This window comes from Rosa chinensis, chromosome 4, assembly GCF_002994745.2.
Source record: "Rosa chinensis cultivar Old Blush chromosome 4, RchiOBHm-V2, whole genome shotgun sequence".
Taxonomy (NCBI): domain Eukaryota; kingdom Viridiplantae; phylum Streptophyta; class Magnoliopsida; order Rosales; family Rosaceae; genus Rosa; species Rosa chinensis.
This window is the reverse complement of record NC_037091.1, coordinates 55,885,109-55,907,938: the sequence shown is the minus strand read 5'-3', so window position 1 is coordinate 55,907,938 and position 22,830 is coordinate 55,885,109. Positions and strand designations below refer to the sequence as shown.

At 41.1% G+C, this 22,830-nt stretch overlaps 2 protein-coding genes across 6 annotated transcripts; one reads left to right on the top strand and one right to left on the bottom strand.

Annotated features, from left to right (window-relative positions):
• Window positions 1-2,730: 2,730 nt before the first annotated feature.
• On the bottom strand, window positions 2,731-17,025 carry LOC112196171 (putative ABC transporter C family member 15). 5 transcript variants are annotated; one of them, XR_005810116.1, is made up of 12 exons: window positions 16,581-17,025; window positions 15,505-16,392; window positions 13,841-15,267; window positions 13,630-13,716; window positions 12,938-13,534; window positions 12,639-12,803; window positions 12,178-12,472; window positions 11,504-12,024; window positions 10,175-11,311; window positions 5,285-6,148; window positions 5,097-5,160; window positions 4,903-4,977 (listed from the first exon to the last, which is right to left on the bottom strand). XR_005810116.1 is itself a non-coding variant. In XM_024336474.2 (11 exons), exons 2-11 carry the CDS (start codon window positions 16,331-16,333, stop codon window positions 4,417-4,419), a joined length of 4,350 nt encoding a protein of 1,449 aa, XP_024192242.1. In that variant the 5' UTR covers window positions 16,334-16,392; window positions 16,581-17,025; the 3' UTR covers window positions 2,731-4,416. The 5 variants fall into 5 exon arrangements, 3 of the variants coding, with proteins under 3 accessions (XP_024192242.1, XP_024192243.1, XP_040374508.1); XR_005810115.1 differs by having other exon boundaries at window positions 10,175-10,501; XM_024336474.2 differs by lacking the exons at window positions 5,285-6,148; window positions 10,175-11,311 and adding an exon at window positions 2,731-4,541 and having other exon boundaries at window positions 4,738-4,977.
• Window positions 17,026-19,262: 2,237 nt separating this feature from the next.
• On the top strand, window positions 19,263-19,694 carry LOC112199609. The gene has a single exon (XM_024340594.1). It carries the CDS (start codon window positions 19,263-19,265, stop codon window positions 19,692-19,694), a length of 432 nt encoding a protein of 143 aa, XP_024196362.1.
• Window positions 19,695-22,830: the final 3,136 nt, after the last annotated feature.

Genomic DNA, 22,830 nt, shown 5'->3' with positions numbered 1-22,830 from the left:
CTCACTCTATGCTTACTAGGAGTAAGAGAGGCATTCAAAAGAAGAAATGTTTTTGTGCTCTTCTTACACTGCTTAGCCTCGATACCGGTGCCACTGAACCTCCAAACTACAAAGAAGCACTTAAAATTCCTGAATGGAGAAAGGCTATGGAGGAAGAATACAATGCACTTATACAGCAAAACACTTGGTCTCTTGTTCCCTTACCGGCTGACAAGAACCTTGTATCTTGTAAGTGGCTGTTCAAAGTCAAAAGAAATGCTGATGGCTCAATTGCTAGGCATAAGGCCAGGCTTGTGGCTAGGGGTTTTAGTCAGGAATATGGAGTAGATTATGATGAAACCTTTTCTCCTGTGGTTAGACATACTACTGTTAGACTTATTCTTTGCCTTGCTGCTCATCATGGCTGGACTTTACATCAGATGGATGTTAAGAATGCATTCTTACATGGCCTGTTGAATGAAGAAGTCTATATGACTCAACCTGGTGGCTTCATTGATCCATCTACTTCCAGATTAGTCTGCAAACTCAATAAGTCTCTCTATGGCCTAAAACAAGCTCCTAGGGCCTGGAATGAAAGATTCACTAATTTTCTTCCCATTCTTGGCTTTACTGCCTCATATGCTGATCCAAGTCTTTTTGTCAAGCACTGCAATACAGACTTTGTATTTCTTCTACTGTATGTAGATGATATCATCATTACTGGGAATTGTGACACACTTATCACTGCTACCAAAATTGCTCTCCAGAATGAGTTTGACATGAAAGACTTGGGCACCCTCCACTTCTTTCTTGGTTTGGAAATTGAATATATGCCAGATGGATTATTTGTTACACAGAAGAAATATGCTAGAGATTTATTGCATAAGTCTGGCCTTGATGACTGTCATACTCACACTACTCCATGCAAGTCAGGCCTAAAACTGTTGAAGACTGCTGGTACTCCATTGCAATCCCATGATATTACTCATTTTAGAAGTCTGGTTGGCTGTCTTCAGTACCTTACTTTTACTCGGCCAGACATTACCTATGCTGTCAATTCTGTCTGTCAGTTCCTACATTGTCCTACAGATGTCCATCTCTATGCAGCTCGAAGAATTCTCAAATATGTCAAGCATACAATGCATCAGGGCATTTACTTTAGGAGGGGTTCCTCCAGTGACTCCTTGCCATATCTTCAAGCTTTTTGTGATGCTGATTGGGCGGGGGATCCAAATGACAGGAAATCTACCACAGGTTTTGTCATCTTGCTCCACGATGCTCCAATTTCATGGTGTAGCAAAAAGCAAACTGCTGTTTCTCGATCTTCTACTGAGGCAGAATACAGAAGCATGGCAGATACAACTTCAGAAATTCTGTGGCTTTTGCATTTGTTCCGTGACCTTCATGTCACACTGGCTGATGTTCCTGTGTTGCATTGTGATAACATCTCTGCTCTTGCATTGGCTACCAATCCAGTCTATCATTCCAAACTCAAACACATTGAAGTAGATGTTCATTTTACCAGAAATCAGGTCAAGGCTGGCTCTCTCAAGCTTCAGTTTATCACCTCCAAGGATCAATTGGCTGATCTCTTCACTAAAGGCCTTTGCTCACCTCAACATTCTTACTTGTGTTCCAGCTTGATGTTGCTTACTCCTCATCAAGCTGAGGAGGGGTGTTAGGATACTACAGTTAATTAGTCAGCGTGTTAATTAGAGCTACTGTTAATTAGTCTGTTAATTAGTTTGTTATGGTGGTTTTATGATGAACTGTGAATGCTTGACACGTGTATATGTGTAAGCATCTAAGTGCTCAGCTCATCAATATAAATACTTGTAGTGCTGCTGTACTGATGATTCATTCAGAAATATACGATCCTTTATAGCTTCATCTTCGATTTCTCTCTAGTTTTCATCAAGGACTGGAAGTTAGTGGTGAAAAATAACAAACAAGGAGATATAATATTTGTTTCCCAAAAATGTGTAAAAACATCTTTTTCCTCACTTTGGAAATAAAGTTGGTTTGGAAGCATATTATATTTTTGCTGGGTGAGAATATACACTACCAACCATAAGTTAATTTTGTTACGTACATGGGTGCAATTACGAATTTGTAAATTATCAGGCAATAATTAACCAAAGTCTATTTGAATTTTGAACGTTTTAGCATAAGCACCCAAATTAATGTATAGTAAAAGAAGGAAGTTCCCTCAATGAAAATTAAAAGAGGGACATCTCAAAATATAGATAGCATTATATGCATCTATGAACTAAAATGCTTTCAGAAAGGAAGAAAATAATGATAACAGAAGAACAATAGCACTATTTTTCACTTTCATCCATCTCCACTTTTGTTTTCTTGCATACGTACATGGATAAATGTATCATATAAATAGTCATCATTTCCTATTAATGTAAATAGTTTGTAAAATCACCCTGATCGATCAAGTAAATAGATTGTGTTTTACCTGAGGAACAAAGATATTTGGGAAGCATTGTAAATTAAGGAAGCAATGCTAGGTCGCATCAAGTGGACTATGATTATGACTAATACGTATGTCCTGAAAACATGTCTCTATAGACAAATAGGTATTAGTCGTTTGGAGAATGAGAAGTACTGTGTGTTGAAATAGAGAAAATATTTGCAAATTCTCTTTTGTTCATGGAACGTTTTTTTTTTTGTATGTGCTAATGAACCAAAACAAGTTCATGTATTTCCCAAATTCATGATCGAATAAGTCTTATAAAGAGATCGAGGCAAATTAATATTTCATTGATCAATTCCTGTTTGTTTCATATAGGATGAAAATACATTACAAACCAGTACGTATATTGAAAACTCACTTAAATATATAGATGCATGATGCGATGAATGGAAGATCAATTAATGATGATGATATCGATCACTAATACACTCGTTACACTTTTAACAGGCTCTCATCCAGCAAATACGCACTCTACCGTAGCAGCAAAGAGGTTACCTCTCTCCACCCAGGATCGGGGAAGCGGGATTGTGTTGCAAAACTGCACAGCAAGTCCAAGCAGGAGTATTAAGACAAGCACCAGTAGTAACAACATGAACAGCAGATCTCGAACAACCATGATCTATCGTGAGAGAGAGAGAGAGAAAGAGAGACTTTAGAAATGAAAGATGAAAGAAAACCAGGTCTGATCACCTCCAATAATGCAAATTGATTTTTGCAATTGTAAAAATAGGACGATTGTGTTATGCAACTCGAGAGGAAAGTGTTAGTTATTGCATGCAATTCTGGAAAAAAGACAGATGGCAAGTAGATATGATACATAATTTCATAATTAATTTGAAGTAGCCAGCTAGGTTGATTCTAAACGTGGTCCTGGAAAATTTGAAGAATACGTGTATGCATATGCAACCTAATTGGGTGAAAGAGTCGTATATATTGGCGTTCTATATGTATGCAAGTGGTCTAGCTCACTTAATGGTTGATCCAAGTTCAAAACTACTAATTTGACACGGTGTTGATCATGTTTTGTCTCTGGTTCTAAGGATATATGATTGGTGGGTCTTAAAAGCACCAGTAGTAGCACTGGGCACTAAAGCTGGTATTTGCCACTGATCATCGGAATCTCCAAGTTACTTGTGATATTGGACTCCCCAGTCCACCCAGCTACGGCTGATCTCGTCATGGACTTGTGGTTAAGATAGAGCCGGACAATAATATCATAAGCTCCAGCTCGGTCACCAAAAATCATCAATTGTTGTCATTTTAATGGCACGTACGGCAAGAGAAATTGTATTCCTTTTTCCTTCGTACAACGAGCGCTCTCAAAGTAAAACACATTTGTGGCGACGAAATTTCTTAAGCCTGAAGTATGGCAAGGTCGAACTATAGTTTTACTCCCAGAAGGAAATAGGTAACGACTATGGAATATTAATTACAAACGCTCCCTTTGCTCTCTATCAGACCAAGGCAAAATGGGCCTTTGCTCTCTTGAATTTGGGCCGCACGCTATAAAGATGATTTGACTTGAGCAAATGAAAACTCTGTACTGCAGTCCACTCATTCCAGGACTTCAATCTTCTGAAATGAGTTATGCATGTCTCACTTTGTTTGAGGTGTGCCATCACAGCGGCAGCTTCTTCAGGAGTTCCAAATTTTCACCAGTAAGGGCCCTCGTAAAGCACTTCTCGATCGACCAGCTCAATCACATCCTTCTCCCATTAACAATTAGGCTGTATAGATGATTACAACTTGAACCAGCTGCAACATTATTTTATCCATGAATGTTATGCACCAAGGAAATGTCTGCTCACAGATTCCCAAGCCTTCACGGCATCAATGTATTTCGTTACTCAACAAGAATAATCTTTTGATTGGGAGGGAGAAGGACACAGGCCTCTTAAATTTTCAGGAGTTTGGAGTAGTACTTGAGGTTCATGCTCATTTCACCAAAATACTCAAGAAAGGTCTCTAAAGCAGTTGCTCATGGAAGATCTCCTCGAGTATTCTGCCACCAACTTGGAGAATGCAGAAGAACTATCCTCAAGTAACCGAGTTGGAGAGTCATACTCTAAAACCTTTCCTGTACAAATCAAAGAGTTTGTAAAAAGAAGATCAAATCATATAACCTAAAAAATATTAAGTTTACAGTGATCAAAAGGGAATGTTGTCTTAAAGTTTTAATTTTTCACCAAAAAGAAAAACGAATGTTCTTTTTTTAGTTCCAAATTCTGTCATAGAAGCAAAAGCTTTGCCTCTTTCAGGATTTTGTACAGTACCTTCATCAAGGACTAGAACCAAGTCATTGTCAATAACAGTAGGAATTCGATGAGCCACAGTAATGACAGTGCATCCACTTGTTTCTCTCCTTATAGTCTCCTGAATTATAACATCTGTGGCGGTATCAATAGAAGCTGTAGCCTCATCCAATACCAGAATCCTCCTTTTCTTTAGGAGTACTCGTGCCAGGCACACAAGCTGCCTCTGTCCCACACTCCAGTTTTCTCCATCTTCAGCAACTGTATTACAATCCAGGTTTTGGAAGGAAATATAAAAGCCAACATAATGATCAAGACAAAACAAATTCGACTTCGATTATATGACTGAGCTGATTACTATATTTTCTTTTCTTACATACCAGGTGCATCAAGAAGCCTTTGGTCTTGCCTGACTATCTCTGCAAGTCGACACTGATTGAGAACCTGAATTATGTACAAAGGAAAGCGAGAGAAAAGTGAATGACTACATTGTTACCAACTTGAATGAGATCAGAGAATTAAAAAAACAATATATTTATATGACATCAACTAATGCTGGTGAAATTACCTATCCTTAACAACATTGTGCAATTTGATGTACGAGCTAGTTCACAACATTTGCATGCCTTGAAAACATTCTGCAATTTGTTAAGGCATGCAAATGTTGTCAACTGGATCATATTGTACAATGTTGTTGCATCATTTTTGAACTTTACAAGAACAACCATATTGTTGGTGTCGATTTCGGCATCAACGAGTCAACGGAATTTCCATTGAAATCCAAGTGTAAAGTGGTGGGCTTGCTTTCTTGAAGTGGGCCTATCTCTTCATTCGATTAGTTTGATTATATGTGTGGCCTTGGTCGTCCACCTCTTGTGACTGAAGGTATGGCCTCGGGCTTCCTTCACCTGGTGTTGGGCGTCCAAGCCCCTTTGTTGGGTGAAACTGATAGTTTTGCCTCGGGCTTCCTTCACCTGATGTTGGGCATCCACGCTCCTCGTTGGGTGAAACTGATAGCCTCGTCTCGGACTTCCTTCACCTGGCGTTGGGCATCCACGCTCCTTGGTTGGGTGAAACTGGTAGCCTCGCCTCAGACTTCCTTCGCCTGATGTTGGGCATCCACGCTCCTCGTTGGGTGAAACTGATAGCCTCGTCTCGGACTTCCTTCACCTGGCGTTGGGCATCCACGCTCCTTGGTTGGGTGAAACTGGTAGCCTCGCCTCAGACTTCCTTCGCCTGATGTTGGGCATCCACGCTCCTCGTTGGGTGAAACTGATAGCCTCGTCTCGGACTTCCTTCACCTGGCGTTGGGCATCCACGCTCCTTGGTTGGGTGAAACTGGTAGCCTCGCCTCAGACTTCCTTCGCCTGATGTTGGGCATCCACGCTCCTCGTTGGGTGAAACTGATAGCCTCGTCTCGGACTTCCTTCACCTGGCGTTGGGCATCCACGCTCCTTTGTTAGGTGTCCACAGCCTCTAGTTGGAAGAGCTTCATAGCATAGATATTTTAGCATAGTGTTGGGAGAAAAGAGAGAGCTGAAGTCCCCTCCTCTGCTTGTGAAAGAGTGGTATTTATAGGAGAAGGAGTAGTTGAGGTGGAAAGGGACGGTATGGGCTCTTCCCTAAAATCGGGGTGTCAGCCCGTAATTTCTGCTTCCTGACACTCCATTTGACAGAGTTGGTGACAGGTGTCATAACTCTGTGGTCCCTTCCTTTCACATCACTCTTGGGCCATGCCCACGGACCATACTCATCATCAGAGCACGACACCTGGCCTAGTAGGTGAGAGTTAGCCCTTGATTTCCGCTAACTATGTCCCATTGCAATGACTTTGTCTGAGAGTGAGTTGATAGTCCAGGCTTTAGCCTTGGAGCTCGTGATCATGATTCTTAGAGGTCGAGGCTTTTAAGCTTGGGGGTCGAACTATTGGTCTTGGGGTTTGAGGCTCTTGATTCCTTTGGACTATGCTTTTCTAGTAATGAGGTCGTGATATGCTTTTGCCTTGCCATCCAAGGTGGTGAGTCAATCACATGGTGACTGTCCAAGACCTGAGAGGTGGAGATCTTAGGTTGAAGACTTGGAGTACCAAAGTGAGGCATCTCACTAGTCATGGTTATTTTCATCTTAGGATTATCTTTTCTTTCTCGATGAAGGGTTTAAGTGCGTTGAAAGGTCAGGGTCTTACGTGGACTCTTTGACATTTCAACGCGTTCTACGTGGAATGGGTTGAACAGTCAAAAGTCTTTGTCGAACCAAATTATTACATCAACAAGCCCCCAGTTCCCTGGCCAGCCAAGGCTTACGTTGGGTAGGGAACTCAATATGAGGAAGAATTTGGTGAATCTAAGCTTGAGTAGGTGGTCCTTAGTGAAAATATAATAGTGGATTGCAAAAGAAGTTAACCTTGTTGTGTGGAGGTGAGTTTCTATATGTGGTAGATCAACATCATGATTGGTTGAAGGTTAAACTATGAAGGTCTTGAGTGGATTAGGATGACATCCTCGACTAGGGGTGATGATAACCTTGAATGTCGAAGGTCCACGATAGGAGACTGAACTCATTGGTGATTGATCTCCAATAGAGAGGAGGGTAACATCCTTGACAAGGATGAGGATAGGTTTAATGACTTCCTTTTGTTTCCCTTTGAGCTTTAACTATTGGCTCTAATTTAGCACGTAAGTGCATTAATTGTCCCTTCTTTTGCCATAACTAAACTATTAGCATAATTTATAAGGGAGTGTAAGACCTCTAACTATTGTTCGGTCTAAAAGTCTCATAACTGGTGGTCATGGCGGTTGAGCGTCAACCAACCTCGAGTGTTCGTTGCGAGTTTCGGCCATTAAGACTCTCTCACCTGGTGACTCAAGTGAGTTGGACCTCGAGTGCACTATGTGTGTAAGTCTCGGTTGTTAAGACTTGCTAACCTGTGACTCAAGTAAGCTGGACCTCGAGGGCACTCTATGAATTGGTCTCGGCTAGCGAGTCTCTTTCATCCAGTGGCTCAATTCCTTGGGGTGTTGGAATGCAAAGGATTTCTATTATATAAACTACTACTACCTTTATCTTAGATGGACTTCTATTGAGATAGCTATACCTTTGTGTTCCAATAAACTTCTAGGAGTTTATATATAGATAGATTTGTGGAACTGGTACCCCACTTGGTCCGCGTCTGGGCATTGACACAAGTTCATCAGTAATGAGCTGACGTAACCAGAGTTGAGTAGTCATATGCTTAGCACGGGGGTCTTTGCCGAATTCTTGAATAGATGGATATATTTTCAAGCTAATTCATTTGTGCAAATTCTGATCTCAACATGATTTATAGCATGCAATTTAGTATAGAGACACATACGGTAGATACATAGAACGCCATACAAGATATAAAAATCAAAACGTAATAGAATTGAGCCCCCAGCTCTCTAAGGCTAACGTATTCCTATTGGTGCTCGAAGATTCATCATTCTTGGCATATCAAATAAATCCTTAAAGAGGATAGAGGGTGCATGTGATAATACTTTATCATAAGACAAATAAGTAATTTAGAGTAGGGTGTACCGTTTGATGCGTAGCACGCTCCTTTGACTATGACTTGTTGCGGACGGTGTCCCCGTATGGGCATTTTCTTGATGTAGGCCTTTGGCAACAAAAAGGTTGGGTAGTGGCACGTCGAGACCTCCTCGGTGGGGGTACAGGTCTAAGGGCAGTTAGATGGAGGGTTGAAAGCTCTTCTTTCTTCTGGGGTTGGCTCTCCTAGCCACTGATTTTTCGCCATATTGGTGAATGGGTATTGTCGCCATACATGCAAGACTCGTAAACCCGTCTATGAATTCGACTCATGCGGCGGTACTCCAGCAACTCCAAATTTCAAGATTATCCGAGCATTGAAATATGATCAGGCGGCGGATGCTGAGTTGCCAATGAAGGTGGAGGGTGAGGCTAAGTCTCGTCTGTTCTTAAGAGTCAATTGCATCTCCTTGGCATGCGAGCATCGTGGTTCAAGCATATCAGCATTGATGAAGCATTGGTCGTGTGCATCCTTTAGCTACATGTTACAACTGTGAGCTAAAGTCTCTCCCACCTTCGTATGATGGTGGCGATCGGCGATGGAGCTCCAAGCTTGTTGAATACCAACGTCAATCAGGGTAGTGGATTGTGGATAGCGAGACGTCGCCTATTATGCATCTTGATACTTCTTATGACAACAACGGTAAATGACTTCTAGCACGAGTGGATTTGAGTCCTTTGTCTTCGATGGAACAAGTGGTCCTGTCATCAGGCATTTGGCGGTAACTTTTTCGCTCCTCCTAGCGACTCCAAAGCTTTTACAACTCTCTCCTATCGCGCCAGTGTCCTAGGCTGCCAGGCGTTGGAGGTTTGAGGTCTCTAGTTCGATCCAAGGCTGCTACTTCATCGAGCGGTGGTCGCACAATGTCACGAGAATTGAAGTTGCTCGTCATTGACTATGCGTCGGAGGTTCCTACGCGTCCTTGTGAGCCATCATCTAATGACCTGGATGTTGAAGGTAGGGCCGTTGCTGGATTTCTAGTAGAAAAATTCCATGCGTTGTCTTTGTTTGAATCTCTTGACTACATCATTCATCAAATCTGCAGACATTGTCTGATCATCAGTTCCTGGCTTGAATTCTAGTGATGGTGCTCCAACGATGATAGTCAGCTCGTCACCATCCAGTGATAGTAATGATTAGCAGGGTTGATATGAGGATCAAGTGTGTTCGTCAGCCTTGGGTGGTAATGGTTGCTTCGTGTTCTCCAAATCGTCAAAGTGTTTTTCTTTGCGACGATGGTCACCCTTGGCTTCCTCGTCAATGGCATGTCGGGGGAGTACACATATGACAACATCATGTTCAAGAGTGGGCTATCTTCCGTCAAATGGAGACATATGGACAAAGATTTGTAGATATGAACATTGAGTGTCCAGCCTCCGGTTGGTGTAGTAGGTGGAAGCCGAGGTTTGCAGTGGTAAGGGTTGGTGGACTTCTCCTCTATTCCTTGCAAGCATGGTATACTCGACCTTGTGCTCCTCCTCATAGGTGGATGTCCACCCTTTCCCAATTTGTCATTGTTTCATCTTTCATTCGTAGTCGTAGGTAAGGCTCTAGACATCGAAGGTCTTTCCGGCATACTACACACTTCCTTCTTAACTAAACCAGTGAACACGCGCCAAGCGTTCAAGGTTCCCACAGACGGCGCCATTTGTTGGTGTCGATTTCGGCATCAACGAGTCAACGGAATTTCCATTGAAATCCAAGTGTAAAGTGGTGGGCTTGCTTTCTTGAAGTGGGCCTATCTCTTCATTCGATTAGTTTGATTATATGTGTGGCCTTGGTCGTCCACCTCTTGTGACTGAAGGTATGGCCTCGGGCTTCCTTCACCTGGTGTTGGGCGTCCAAGCCCCTTTGTTGGGTGAAACTGATAGTTTTGCCTCGGGCTTCCTTCACCTGATGTTGGGCATCCACGCTCCTCGTTGGGTGAAACTGATAGCCTCGTCTCGGACTTCCTTCACCTGGCGTTGGGCATCCACGCTCCTTGGTTGGGTGAAACTGGTAGCCTCGCCTCAGACTTCCTTCGCCTGATGTTGGGCATCCACGCTCCTCGTTGGGTGAAACTGATAGCCTCGTCTCGGACTTCCTTCACCTGGCGTTGGGCATCCACGCTCCTTGGTTGGGTGAAACTGGTAGCCTCGCCTCAGACTTCCTTCGCCTGATGTTGGGCATCCACGCTCCTCGTTGGGTGAAACTGATAGCCTCGTCTCGGACTTCCTTCACCTGGCGTTGGGCATCCACGCTCCTTTGTTAGGTGTCCACAGCCTCTAGTTGGAAGAGCTTCATAGCATAGATATTTTAGCATAGTGTTGGGAGAAAAGAGAGAGCTGAAGTCCCCTCCTCTGCTTGTGAAAGAGTGGTATTTATAGGAGAAGGAGTAGTTGAGGTGGAAAGGGACGGTATGGGCTCTTCCCTAAAATCGGGGTGTCAGCCCGTAATTTCTGCTTCCTGACACTCCATTTGACAGAGTTGGTGACAGGTGTCATAACTCTGTGGTCCCTTCCTTTCACATCACTCTTGGGCCATGCCCACGGACCATACTCATCATCAGAGCACGACACCTGGCCTAGTAGGTGAGAGTTAGCCCTTGATTTCCGCTAACTATGTCCCATTGCAATGACTTTGTCTGAGAGTGAGTTGATAGTCCAGGCTTTAGCCTTGGAGCTCGTGATCATGATTCTTAGAGGTCGAGGCTTTTAAGCTTGGGGGTCGAACTATTGGTCTTGGGGTTTGAGGCTCTTGATTCCTTTGGACTATGCTTTTCTAGTAATGAGGTCGTGATATGCTTTTGCCTTGCCATCCAAGGTGGTGAGTCAATCACATGGTGACTGTCCAAGACCTGAGAGGTGGAGATCTTAGGTTGAAGACTTGGAGTACCAAAGTGAGGCATCTCACTAGTCATGGTTATTTTCATCTTAGGATTATCTTTTCTTTCTCGATGAAGGGTTTAAGTGCGTTGAAAGGTCAGGGTCTTACGTGGACTCTTTGACATTTCAACGCGTTCTACGTGGAATGGGTTGAACAGTCAAAAGTCTTTGTCGAACCAAATTATTACATCAACACATATATTATGAGGAGAAACAGTCACAAGAGATTATACGTCATCCCGAAAGAAAACAATGAGAAAAACAAGCACAAACAATAATATTAGTAAAAAAACTAAATATTACCACCATATCAGTCTTCTAATTTCAGTAGCGCAAACTAAAAAGTTTTGATCCTAACCTCCCAGATTTCTTGATCTGAATGCTGTTGCAGAGGATCCAGATTTGTCCTCATGGTTCCTTGAAATAATGTTGGGTCTTGTGGAATTATTCCCAACCTTGATCTCAAGTCTTGCAGACCTATTTTAGAAATATCAACACCATCTATTAGTATATGTCCACCAGAGGGCTCTACTACTCTAAAAAGAGCTTGGATCAAGGTAGATTTTCCACTCCCCGTCCTGCCCACAACTCCAATTTTCTTTTGTCCAGGGAAGGTGCAACTGATCCCTTTGAGAACCATTGGAAGAGCTGGATCATACTGAACATGAAGGTTTTCAAGTTCAATTTTTCCGACTGTTGGCCATTCAGGGTTTGGTCTACAATCTTCAATGACTAGTGGTGCCTCACTTGGAATATTTGTGAATTGAAGGATCCTCTCCACTGATATCATTTTGTTTTCCACATTACACAAATTCCATATCACCCAAGCCTGGAGAACATTGAGGTTCAAACCATAGGTAGCTGCCAGTCCTGCCAAACCTGAGATGGGAGAACTTTTTTCATTAGTTCCGAATTTGAAGTGTCCAAGAATCAATGAAAGAATACTAAAACAGAATGACATAAGTTTAATTGTCAAGTCATGTTTCTTGGTAACTCATTTCTGACTAAACGTGAGGGGTTGAAGGGGCTTACTAGGGTTAATGGCAGACCTTGGCAAGCTCACTAAAATGACAAGAACAAGGAAGAATACAAGGTTGAACAGAAAATTGATTCGGACCGATAACCATTCCATTGTGGCATAATTGTGAAAGGCTACACGAGAATAATCGTCAATGAGGTTCATTATCTTCATCAAGAAGCGGTTTTCTTGGTTGAAACAACGAATTGTTGCTGCCCCTGTGATTGATTCTGAGAAGTGATGGAGGATTGGAGCCTTCCGAATTCCAACCATCCTCGCAAGTTCTCTAGCTGTGGTAATGTAATAGGCCTGCAATAAAATAAAATGAAACATAATACTTATGTGCACCAAAATAGTTGAATATTAGCCGGAAGGAACATTAACCACAATCTTACTTGTATGAGAATGACTACTGTATTTAAAACCAAGATCTTAAACAAGGAAGACATTATTTCGAAATGAGCTCTGTTCTTACTTGATACCATATGGAGAGTCCAAGAACCCCGAGGAAAAGAAGGAAAACTTGCCAAGCCACTTGAGACATAAGGACTATGATGCTTGTTAGTTGGATCAGTGCAAATGCTAATCCAGCTAATCTATAAGGAATGTCCATGTCTACAGTGCTTTGATCCGTGGAAGACTGCAGTACATTTTGATTTTTTGTTTGTTAGGAATTTAGGAAATGATAATAAGCTTTTAGTTTAAGAACTTGATATACTTCCCCAAAACAGAATCTATTAAACTGGAAGAAGTAAATAAAAAAATAGAACTAACCCTATTCAGGATTCGGCTAGAAGGAGTGGAGTCGAAAAATGAGATGGGTGCTCGGAATACTGAAGTTACCATTCTAAGGAAGAGACTCTGAGCAGTCTGTATAGCAATAGTTGCCAGAAAAACTGCCCTCCCCAATATGAAGATGGAGCTCCCTCCAGACAACATAATAAATACCCATATCAATCGCTCTCTACTGACCCTACCTTCCTTCTCTGTTCCCCAAGCCATCCAGTAGTTGCTGCCCATTTGCAGCCCCTGGAAGAGGACTTGGCAGAGAAGGATAACTGGGACAAGAGCACCTCCATAAGCAGAAGTTACAAAGGTGGAATAAACACTCAATTTCACTGGACCAGTTTCTGCTTCTTCTTCGTGACTCTTTTCCGGAAGATTGCCATTGTTGAAAGGCCCTTTCTCTTCCACAACGTCTATTAGATTAACTTGATGAGGTCTAATCTTTAAGGAAACATCTATTTGGCATCTGTTAACTTGGTCTAACGATTTCCTATGTGCAGCCATTTGTCTGACAAGTTCACCATTGAGGTCGGCAATCAAATCTTCATATTTTCCAGATTGAGCAATCTGACCACCTTTAATTACCTATGAAGAATTAAATAAGAAAAGGAGAGATAAGAGACTATATGAAATAGTGTTACCATATATCTGATTAGAGCACAAGAAATCTAAGAACTTACCAAGACTAGGTCCGCTGCTTCTAGAAATTCTAATTGGTGGGTAGCATAGATGACAGTCTTTAGAGACAAGAGTTGCAAGAGACATTTCTGCAAAAAAGTCCAAATTTTTGATCAAATCCATATCAAATTTTAAATATAAATTTAAAATGTGCATGCATGAACAATAAACACAAGCTATGATGATGAGTAATTTCCTAGTGTATTCCAGTACCTTGAACAAGTGTGTTCCTGTATGTGCATCAACAGCACTAAAAGGATCATCCAAGATATATACATCGGAATCACTATAGACTGCTCTTGCCAGTTGAATCCTTTGTTTTTCTCCGCCACTTAGGTTCATCCCTCTCTCCCCCACTATAGTCAAATCTCCATCTTCCCACATTTTGACATCCTGGTCCAAAGCACAAGCCTCCAAAACATTCTCATAATAACCCCCAATCATCTCCTTGCCAAACAACACATTCTCCCTTACAGTTCCAGTTTGAATCCAAGAACTTTGTGGAACATAAGCTTTTGTCCCATAAACCTTTGCTCCTACCCCAGAAATTTTGGGAATCTCCCCAAGTATACTACTTAGTAAGCTTGACTTGCCCGAACCAACAGAACCGCAAATTGCTACCTTGTAACCTTTCATTATCTCTATCTTCTCCACTATTTTGATTGTAGGCTTCTTTAAGTTCTGATCGCTTGTTTTCCATGCATATTCTCCTGTCTCAATTACAATCATGACGTTGGATTCTTTTGAAGTATGACCAGGAATTAGCTTCAATTGATCTTCTTTGATGAATTCTTTGATACGATCAACAGATACCTTTGTTTGAGCAATCATGGAAATGAGCTCTGGGAGGTTGTAGATGGGCTCTTGAAGAATTCTAAAAGTAGCCAAAGCAGACAGGACAGTTCCTGTGTTTAATGGTGTATTGAGTATAATGCATACACCAAAAGTGGCAACTGAAACCAGAGTAGGTGAAGCCCAGAAGAGAAAAGCCACTACTGAGCATGTATAGAGGTATCTCTTCAGCCAACTCCTCTCAGTTTCCCTCAGCTGAAGCAGCTTCTTCAAGAATGTGGATTCCCAAGAATGCAGCTTCAAAACTCGCATGCTTTTGAGAGTCTCTGATGTTACTTTAATTCGTGAATCCTTCGCCTCCATCATCTTGGAATGAAGCCTTTCTTGCATGTTGGCCAAAGGTGTGTTGCAAACCATGACCAAAACTGTGGCAATAAGAGCAGCAGCAGAGGGGGCAGCGCCGAGATTCCTGTAAAGGATAACCAAGGCCAAGAAGACTTGAAGAGGAAGCAACCAAATTCCATGAATGTACCAGCAGAAGTCTCCGATTCTTTCTACATCCACATTGATCAAATTAATCATTTTCCCATTGCTTGGACCAGAATACTTGATCGAAATAGACTTCTTGTAAATCAACACACTGAGAGCTGCTCGAACGCGTACACCAATTATCTGAGCACCAAAATACCACTGCCTTTGACTCAGTGATTCCATTGTCTTCGCAATGAAGAATATAAATGCAAGAATCAATCCATGATGAATGCTTGAATCATCATGCTTTTCCAGTAAATAGTTCACAAAGTTTGTAATTAGGAATGGTCCCATATATGATGCAGTAGTATTAACTCCTACAAAAATAAATTAGAAGCATATAAAAACCTGCAGGTTTAAGATTATATAAAAGGACAAGTGAAGATTTTAGTAGCATACATAAAATATATAAATCTCATACTTGATGCCATACTTTCACACACAAATCTTTGAATGCATAATTCCAACATTTCTGAAAAATATATAGTAATCGTGGCCAATGGAATACTACTTTCAATCACACTATTTGAATAGTACTAAATAGACAGAAATACCTGCAAAAACTGCATTTACAGCTAATGATTTCCATACGGCCCGAATTATGGCTTTTGGCAATGAAGAATCTTCCATCTTGTGTTTCCGGAATGATCCTTCGAGCAAAGCTGAAGCATTTGCTGCTCTTTCTGAAAGAGGGACAGATGGTATATGCTGTAATTCCAGCTTTTGGTTTCGACCCCTCTTGAAAAGTGGATTTAGCCATCGGAATGTGACTTTGCTCCAAATCCCAGCATCACCGTAACTATCAGTGTGAATTTCAAACTCCTTCTCGAGTAATGGTTCTTTAAGATCACTGTCTTTCCGGACATAACTCAAAGCATTGCAACAAAGTAACATTGACAGAGGTAAGGAAGCAAATTCGACTATGTTAGCCTTTGGAAGAATATCTGGCAACTTTGTAGATTTTAAGAAGTGGGTGATGAAGTATAGGCACACTGAAAGTGAGCAAAAAATGAAGGAGAAGATCCACCAAAAAATGAGGACCCAAGGCCACCTTCTGTGCTCACTAAAACCTCTGTTCTTGGAGTAGATTGTCACCATTGTTGCCAAAACCCAAGTCATCCCAGAAAAGATTGATTTCAAACTTACATTTCCACCACCGTAGTAGTCATAAATTCCAAAAACAACGTAGAACACTGAGATTAAGGCATTTACAATAAGGGTTATCAAAGCAAAACCTTTACATCCTCTGCTTGCTCTGTCTCTCAAGTATGTCTCATTTTCGGTACCATCTCTTCTTCTTCTTCTTCTCAGTGTATCTAGCAAAACCCACGTCAATAACACTATGGAAAACCCAACATTGACAATTTCCAGAGAGATCTCCATGAAAGTCGAGTCTAAATCCCAAAGCTTTTCCCAGTCAGATAAGTTCTGAATCAATGCACCTGCATATATAACACACACTTCTGGATAAGTCCAATGGCAAAACCGATTCAGATAAACACACAAAGATTGGAAGCAAACCCAATTGCCATTAGAATATAGCAGAGGTGAAAACAAAATCTTTGGGATTAGAGGAGTTGATTCAGAACAAAAACAGATAGTGGCAAGCTGGGATGATAAAGAAGCAAACCTGTTGAAGGAGGCGCGTGGCTTAGTGGATGAAGTATAAAAGCTCGGTGCTTTACACCTAGTGGGTCTCTGAAACCACTGAAACAGTGCTTTGGATTCTTGTAAAGGAACTAGCAAAGCTTACTGCTCTGGTGCGTGTTGGAATCTTGGATATTCATATTTATAATATACAAAGGCTTCCCCCCATGTCAGTGTCACTCCAGAATATGCTTGGATTTCAAATATGTAAAATATGCTTGAAATTTCTATAAATTGAATTTTCCAATACGAAGCACATACAATCTCATGCACCGTATCATCCAACAAGTCAGTCTTTCTTATATAGATATAACCTATCATTTTCCTTATGTAAGTTGTAATTCATCATCAGTTGCACAACACCACAACCTAACACAGTTGGTTAATGCGAAGAACAAGTTGTGCAGGCATTTTATCGAACACTTTACCTGCATCAACACGTGCGCAAAATTACACATCTAGCTAGCATGGTTAATTGGTTAACGCAAATAACCTATTCCGCTAGCTGTCTTATGCTATATAGATTCATAGCTACCAGTGAGCACAAACAGAGACACATGTAGCACTAGTGCATGGGTTGGTAAAAGCATGTTATGGTCACAGAATCAGCTCACCCCACATTGCTATAAGTGAACCACCTTTCATTAATTAGTTTCTCCATTTCAGCAAGTAGAGTTCATAATGGAGATCCAGCTGCTCAACTTTATTCGCTTTTCGCTTCTGGGCCGGGCGTGCTGGGTAGAAAGCAATCTCTCTCGTGGGAACTAGCTACCAGCTCTATCATATCATCTGAACGTACCTCCACTGCAGTTTCTTTTCCCTTTTTCCTTTTTGTACGTTTAATCCTTGATTTCTCAATGTCCACATATTCCTTGAATTTGCCCTTCTTCTCCAACTTTATAAAATCGAGTATTTTTCATATAGTTTCACAAAGCAGTCATATATCGACACTGACAATTTCAATGTTTGATTCCTTCCTTCTCCATTTCTTGTTTGGAAAATATTATCAACCCTAATACATAACATACCCAAAGCTTTACATTCAAAACCTAAAGGTCCCTTTCCTTTTAGGGGTTCCTAGATCAAGTGGTCTTAAAAAGGTTGCCAAAATGAATGATTAGTTTGATAAGATTTTACTTTTGTTAACTTGGATTCATTCATCTAGAAAAACAAGTGCAAAATTCATGTTTCTCTACATGAACTACAATTGTACTTCATCATTTGGTTAAGTTCATGTAACCTAAACAAATAATACATGAATTAAATCACAATTTAATCCTCCACGTCAAAAACATGATGGACCATTGCTATCCTGTCCTGCAAACTTGGAGTTTTCTCCAATGGAATATTTAACCTTTCACAGCTTTTTCATTTTTGGCAACTGCATGCTCTTTTGCCTTTAATTATTTATTCCCTGCAGTGATCATCATCTTTTTCTTTTTTTTATTACTTTGATTATGATACTTCCAATCAATCGACCCATATGGCTTCTCTCGACCCTTTTGTTGTCTTTTGGTTCAACAAAAACATTAGAATGAATGGGTCATAACCTGATTAACAATATTTAAATCACATAGCTAGCACAAATTCAAGGGAAGTAAAAGTGGTTCAATTTGACATTAGTAACAAGTTAAGGGAATTATTGTAAAAGCTAGCTAATATAAGACTCGGACGGGGCTTGGGGTTTATTGATAGGTAGAGTTAAGCTCTTTGAGAGCTGTCGTCATGCATTTAACAGCTATGTAATCTTTCGCAATCCTTAATCTTTGATAGTGGATTTCTTTGTCATTGTTGCTAGGCTAGACGGCCGATCTTTGGCCGAACCACGTGCATTAAATTTGTGTTCTTTATATTTATTATTGCATCTATTTGTTACTATGGTGGTGTTTAGGTTTGTTGCGGTTTTTTCTCGTTATTTCTGATTTATTGCTCTTTTAGGTGCTATTACCACAAGAAGCTTAAGATCAAATGATGAAATTGGAAGTTAACTTCAGATTACGTTCAGCCTAATGATGAACATGCATATATTTATGAATCATGAATGACAACATAGGGCGGAGCTAAGGTTGAATATTTAGATGAGCTAATTTAAATTCTACTCAACCACCATATAGGTGGTCGAGTTTGTAAGAGCCTCCAGGTGTGGAACTCCCACACCCGGGTTCGAATCCCGCCAATGCTTATTGGAATTAAATCCCAATATATTCTTGGTGGCCAGGGGGAGGAAGTGTTCTGACAATATCCCCCGAGCACGGATTAGTCTCTGGACCTAGGAAGCATTTGAGGACACGGTGTGATTGACAAATAAAAAAAAATAAAAAAAATCGACTCACTTGATATTTGCAAGTACGCGGTCGATCTCCATAATTCAGGGTTACTGTAGTTGGAACCCTGAATGGCTGGATCCACGAAACGCGCGCAGATATGCTTGGTCTGCAGGGATTGAAATAGCAAACAAGCATCTACGGATCTACCTCTCTTTTTGAATCACACTCCACTAATTATTACCTGCATGTGAATGTATTGGAATCACTTATATTAATTGAACATGCTTGGCACCCAAAACTGTTGAAATGATAATTCAGGCATCCAGTAATTCATCATGTCATTATGTGCTGCAGTACCACAAATAGGACGTCGGTAGTTGAGCGGCCTTCATATACGGATGAAATTTTCGTTTATTTTTTTCAAGGCGGAGATTGAGGAATGTTCTAGTTTAAAGGAATTGTTTGTGCAATATGAAAAGGCTTCGGGCCAGATGATCAATTATGACAAGAGCTGCGTTTCTTTTAGCAAGAATGTCAAAAGAGCGAAACAAGATGAGCTTGCAACATCCCTAGGTGTTCTACTAGTGGACAAACATGACAAGTACTTGGGTTTACCCACTGAGCTAAGCTACTCCAAAGCTGAGGCTTTTAAATTCCTCTCTGAAAAAGTTAGGAAACGGACTCGTGGGTCAAGGGAGAAGACGTTAAGAGCTGCTGGCAAGGAGATTATGATAAAGGCGGTGGCACAATCTATTCCAACTTACGTCATGAGCTGTTTTGAGCTCCCAAAGCATTTGTGCGCGGAGAAGCATAGCCTCATGGCCGGCTAAGTTTTGGTGGGGAGATAAAAGTAATGAGCAGAAAATACACTGCCTTGCTTGGGAAAAATTGTGTGTACCAAAGACAGAAGGTGGACTTGGGTTCCACAACATGGTGCATTTCAATCAAGCTTTACTAGCTAAACAAGGGTGGAGAATTCTTCAAAACCCCAACTCTCTGCTAGCAAGATTATACAAGAGTAACAAGACTAAATATTTCCCAAATTGCGATTTTATGGATGCAGTGGCAGTTGGCGGTTCCTCTTATGCATGGAAGAGAATTCTGTATGGTAGGGAATTGCTGAGGAAGGGACTTCGTTTACAAGTTGGAGATGGTAGTCAGATTGCGGTCTGGAATGACCCATGGCTGCCTTTACCCTATAATTTTAGGCCTTCTTCAAGGCCAATGGAGGGTTTAGAGGCACTTAGGGTTGAGGATCTTATTGATCCGGAGGAACATGAATGTCAGATGATGTTGTTACAGGAGATTTTTTTTGCCAATGGAGGTGGAGATGATAGCACGCATTCCGCTTAGTTTGGGTGGGGGGGGGGGGGGGGGGGGATGTCGGTGGACAGATGGGTTTGGCATCATGAAAGACGAGGTCTCTATTCCTCTGTTAAAAATGGTTATCACATCGCTAGGCTGCTGGATGGGGCAACTGATCGTGCATCATGTTCTAACGGTCCAGTTGGGTCAAATGGAAAGTATTGGAAGCTGATTTGGCATGCTAGAATACCTCCTAAGGTCCGTCTATTCATTTGGAGACTAATAAAGGGCATTCTCCCCACAAAACATGCACTTGGCAGAAAAGTGACGTACACTTCCAGACTCTGAGTGTGTTTTTTGTCACGGTGCAGTGGAACATGGTACCTCTTTTCAGAGATTGCAGCAATATTATGTGCTTCTGGGCTCTTGGAGAACTGGGCTTGCGAGCCGTGAATATAAGGGCTGCATGTGTGGAAGAGTGGGTGAAACATGTAATTGATATCTTCACTAAGCACCAACGTAGCTTATTCTTTGTCTACTTGTGGGTGATTGTTTGGACAGAACGGAACAACTTTGTATGGAAAATTAAGAAGTTTCTTTAATGCTCATAATGCGGCACAGTAGGCATATAAATTTCTTGGTGATTATCAACAAGTCCATCCACTAGGCAAGACCAAGGTACGAAGACCATATGCAAAATGGGAAAACCCCCCTACGGGAAGACTCAAGGTCAACATAGATGGAAGCTACATACCCGAGTTTGGTGATGGTGGCACTGGTGTTGTGATACGGGATGACAGTGGTACATGTATGGCAGCTATGGCGCGTTATTTTCCCTATGTTCTCTCTGCTTTTCATATGGAAGCAGAAGCTTGTAGGGCGGGACTTCTCTTGGCTATTTACCAAGAGTGGGATGACTTTATACTTGAAAGTGATTGCTCACTGATAGTTGTTGCTTTGAATCAAAATTTGGAAGACCGATCTGAAGTTGGGCGCATTATCGACGATTGTAAGTCATATTTGACATTTTTACACTCAATTAAGATTTCTCATGTCTTTTGTGAAGCAAATGGTGTAGCTAATAAATTACCCACCTTGCTAGTTAATTAATGATGTATGGTTAGAGGAGGCTCCTGTTATTATTCAGGATGTCCTCTATGAGAATTTTTGTAATTGCACTTGAGGTCAAGGCCCTATGTTCCCCTCGCTGCATTCTTTTAATATTATAAGTCAGGCATGGGGATGAGTCTCCTAACTTGACTGGATTCCAAACCTCTTAAAAAGAAAAAGAAAAAGAAAAAGAAAAAAAAGGTTCATTCAAAGGTTCGTGGCCAGTGTTGACACTCTGTACGTGATGGCATGGAAAAACGAATCTAGGTAAAAAAAAAGGAGTCGATCGAGGACCACGGTCACAGCAAAGAGACGCATGCATATATGCACCAACCCCTCAACCAATCTTTTGGTTCACGCCTATGTAGGTACCATGCATTTTCTGGAAAGCTACATCCAGATCACCTTTTGATATCATCGATCGATCCCTAGTTTGGTTGTGACAATTGCATGACTAGCTAAGCTATCTATGTAGAGTTGCATCATATTACCATATAGAAGATTAGACTCTCTGCGGTCCAACGAACTCTTGATGTGACGACAAAAACTAATCGAATGCATGCACATTTACATTAGCTAATCGTAAGTAAAGCTAGCAGCCTAGGATTGATAAACACCTCACATGTTCATAAATCACCATTTGGGAAAATGACCTGTACAGTACTCCACTTTGGTCATTTTAAATTTTCGTACCTCAGGTTTCAGAAATATCATAACGATGTCTGAGGTTCTGACCCCAACCCAATTTTAGCATCTGTAGTTGTTATATCTGTTACGGTGTCAACCAACTAATATATAGTGAAGGGTATATAGGTAATTTCAGTCTCTAATTTTTTTTTTTTTCCCTTCACTCTATGGCCGCGTTTGTTTCAACGGATAAAGAGCTTGGATAGGAAAATTTAAATCTAATCTGGGAAGTAATCATGTTTGGAAACCCAAATAGTTCTCAGCTGGATTTCTTAATTCCTGTCAAGGATGGATAACCAATCTTGTTAGAAAGGTAAGATATAATTTATCTGACTAAAACGCCTCAAGTTCTACATCTTGGTTTCTAACCACAACAGAACTGAACATTTGTCTCCAACTCCTCCAATTCTCATCGCAACCTCTCATCATGTTCCTCCTCTTCTTTTTCTTCAATTTACTAGCTTCTTTCTGGTAGTTCTCCATTGATTTCTCCAAAATCTTATGCATCTTCGCCGATATGCAGATGGTGATTTCGACCTCTGCTATTTTTGTTTCCAACAAGAAGTCAAGAACTCATCTGCTAAAATCCAGCAATCTCGGGGCAATTTTCGGCCATCTCTGACCTCCATTTTGTGTTCTTCATCTCCAGCCGCCAATGCGAAGCTCGCACTATGTTACTGTGGAATTCCATTAAGAATATAAGATGCAGCCTCCCTCAACTGCAATTCAATTGATCTTTTCATTAATGGAATTGTAAACCCGAAACAATCCTAATTATTCTGAGCTATCAATCTCTCACTTTTATCTCTTTTCAATTTTTTTTAGTAATTTGCTTTGGTTTTCAGGAAAAGGAAGTATTCCATT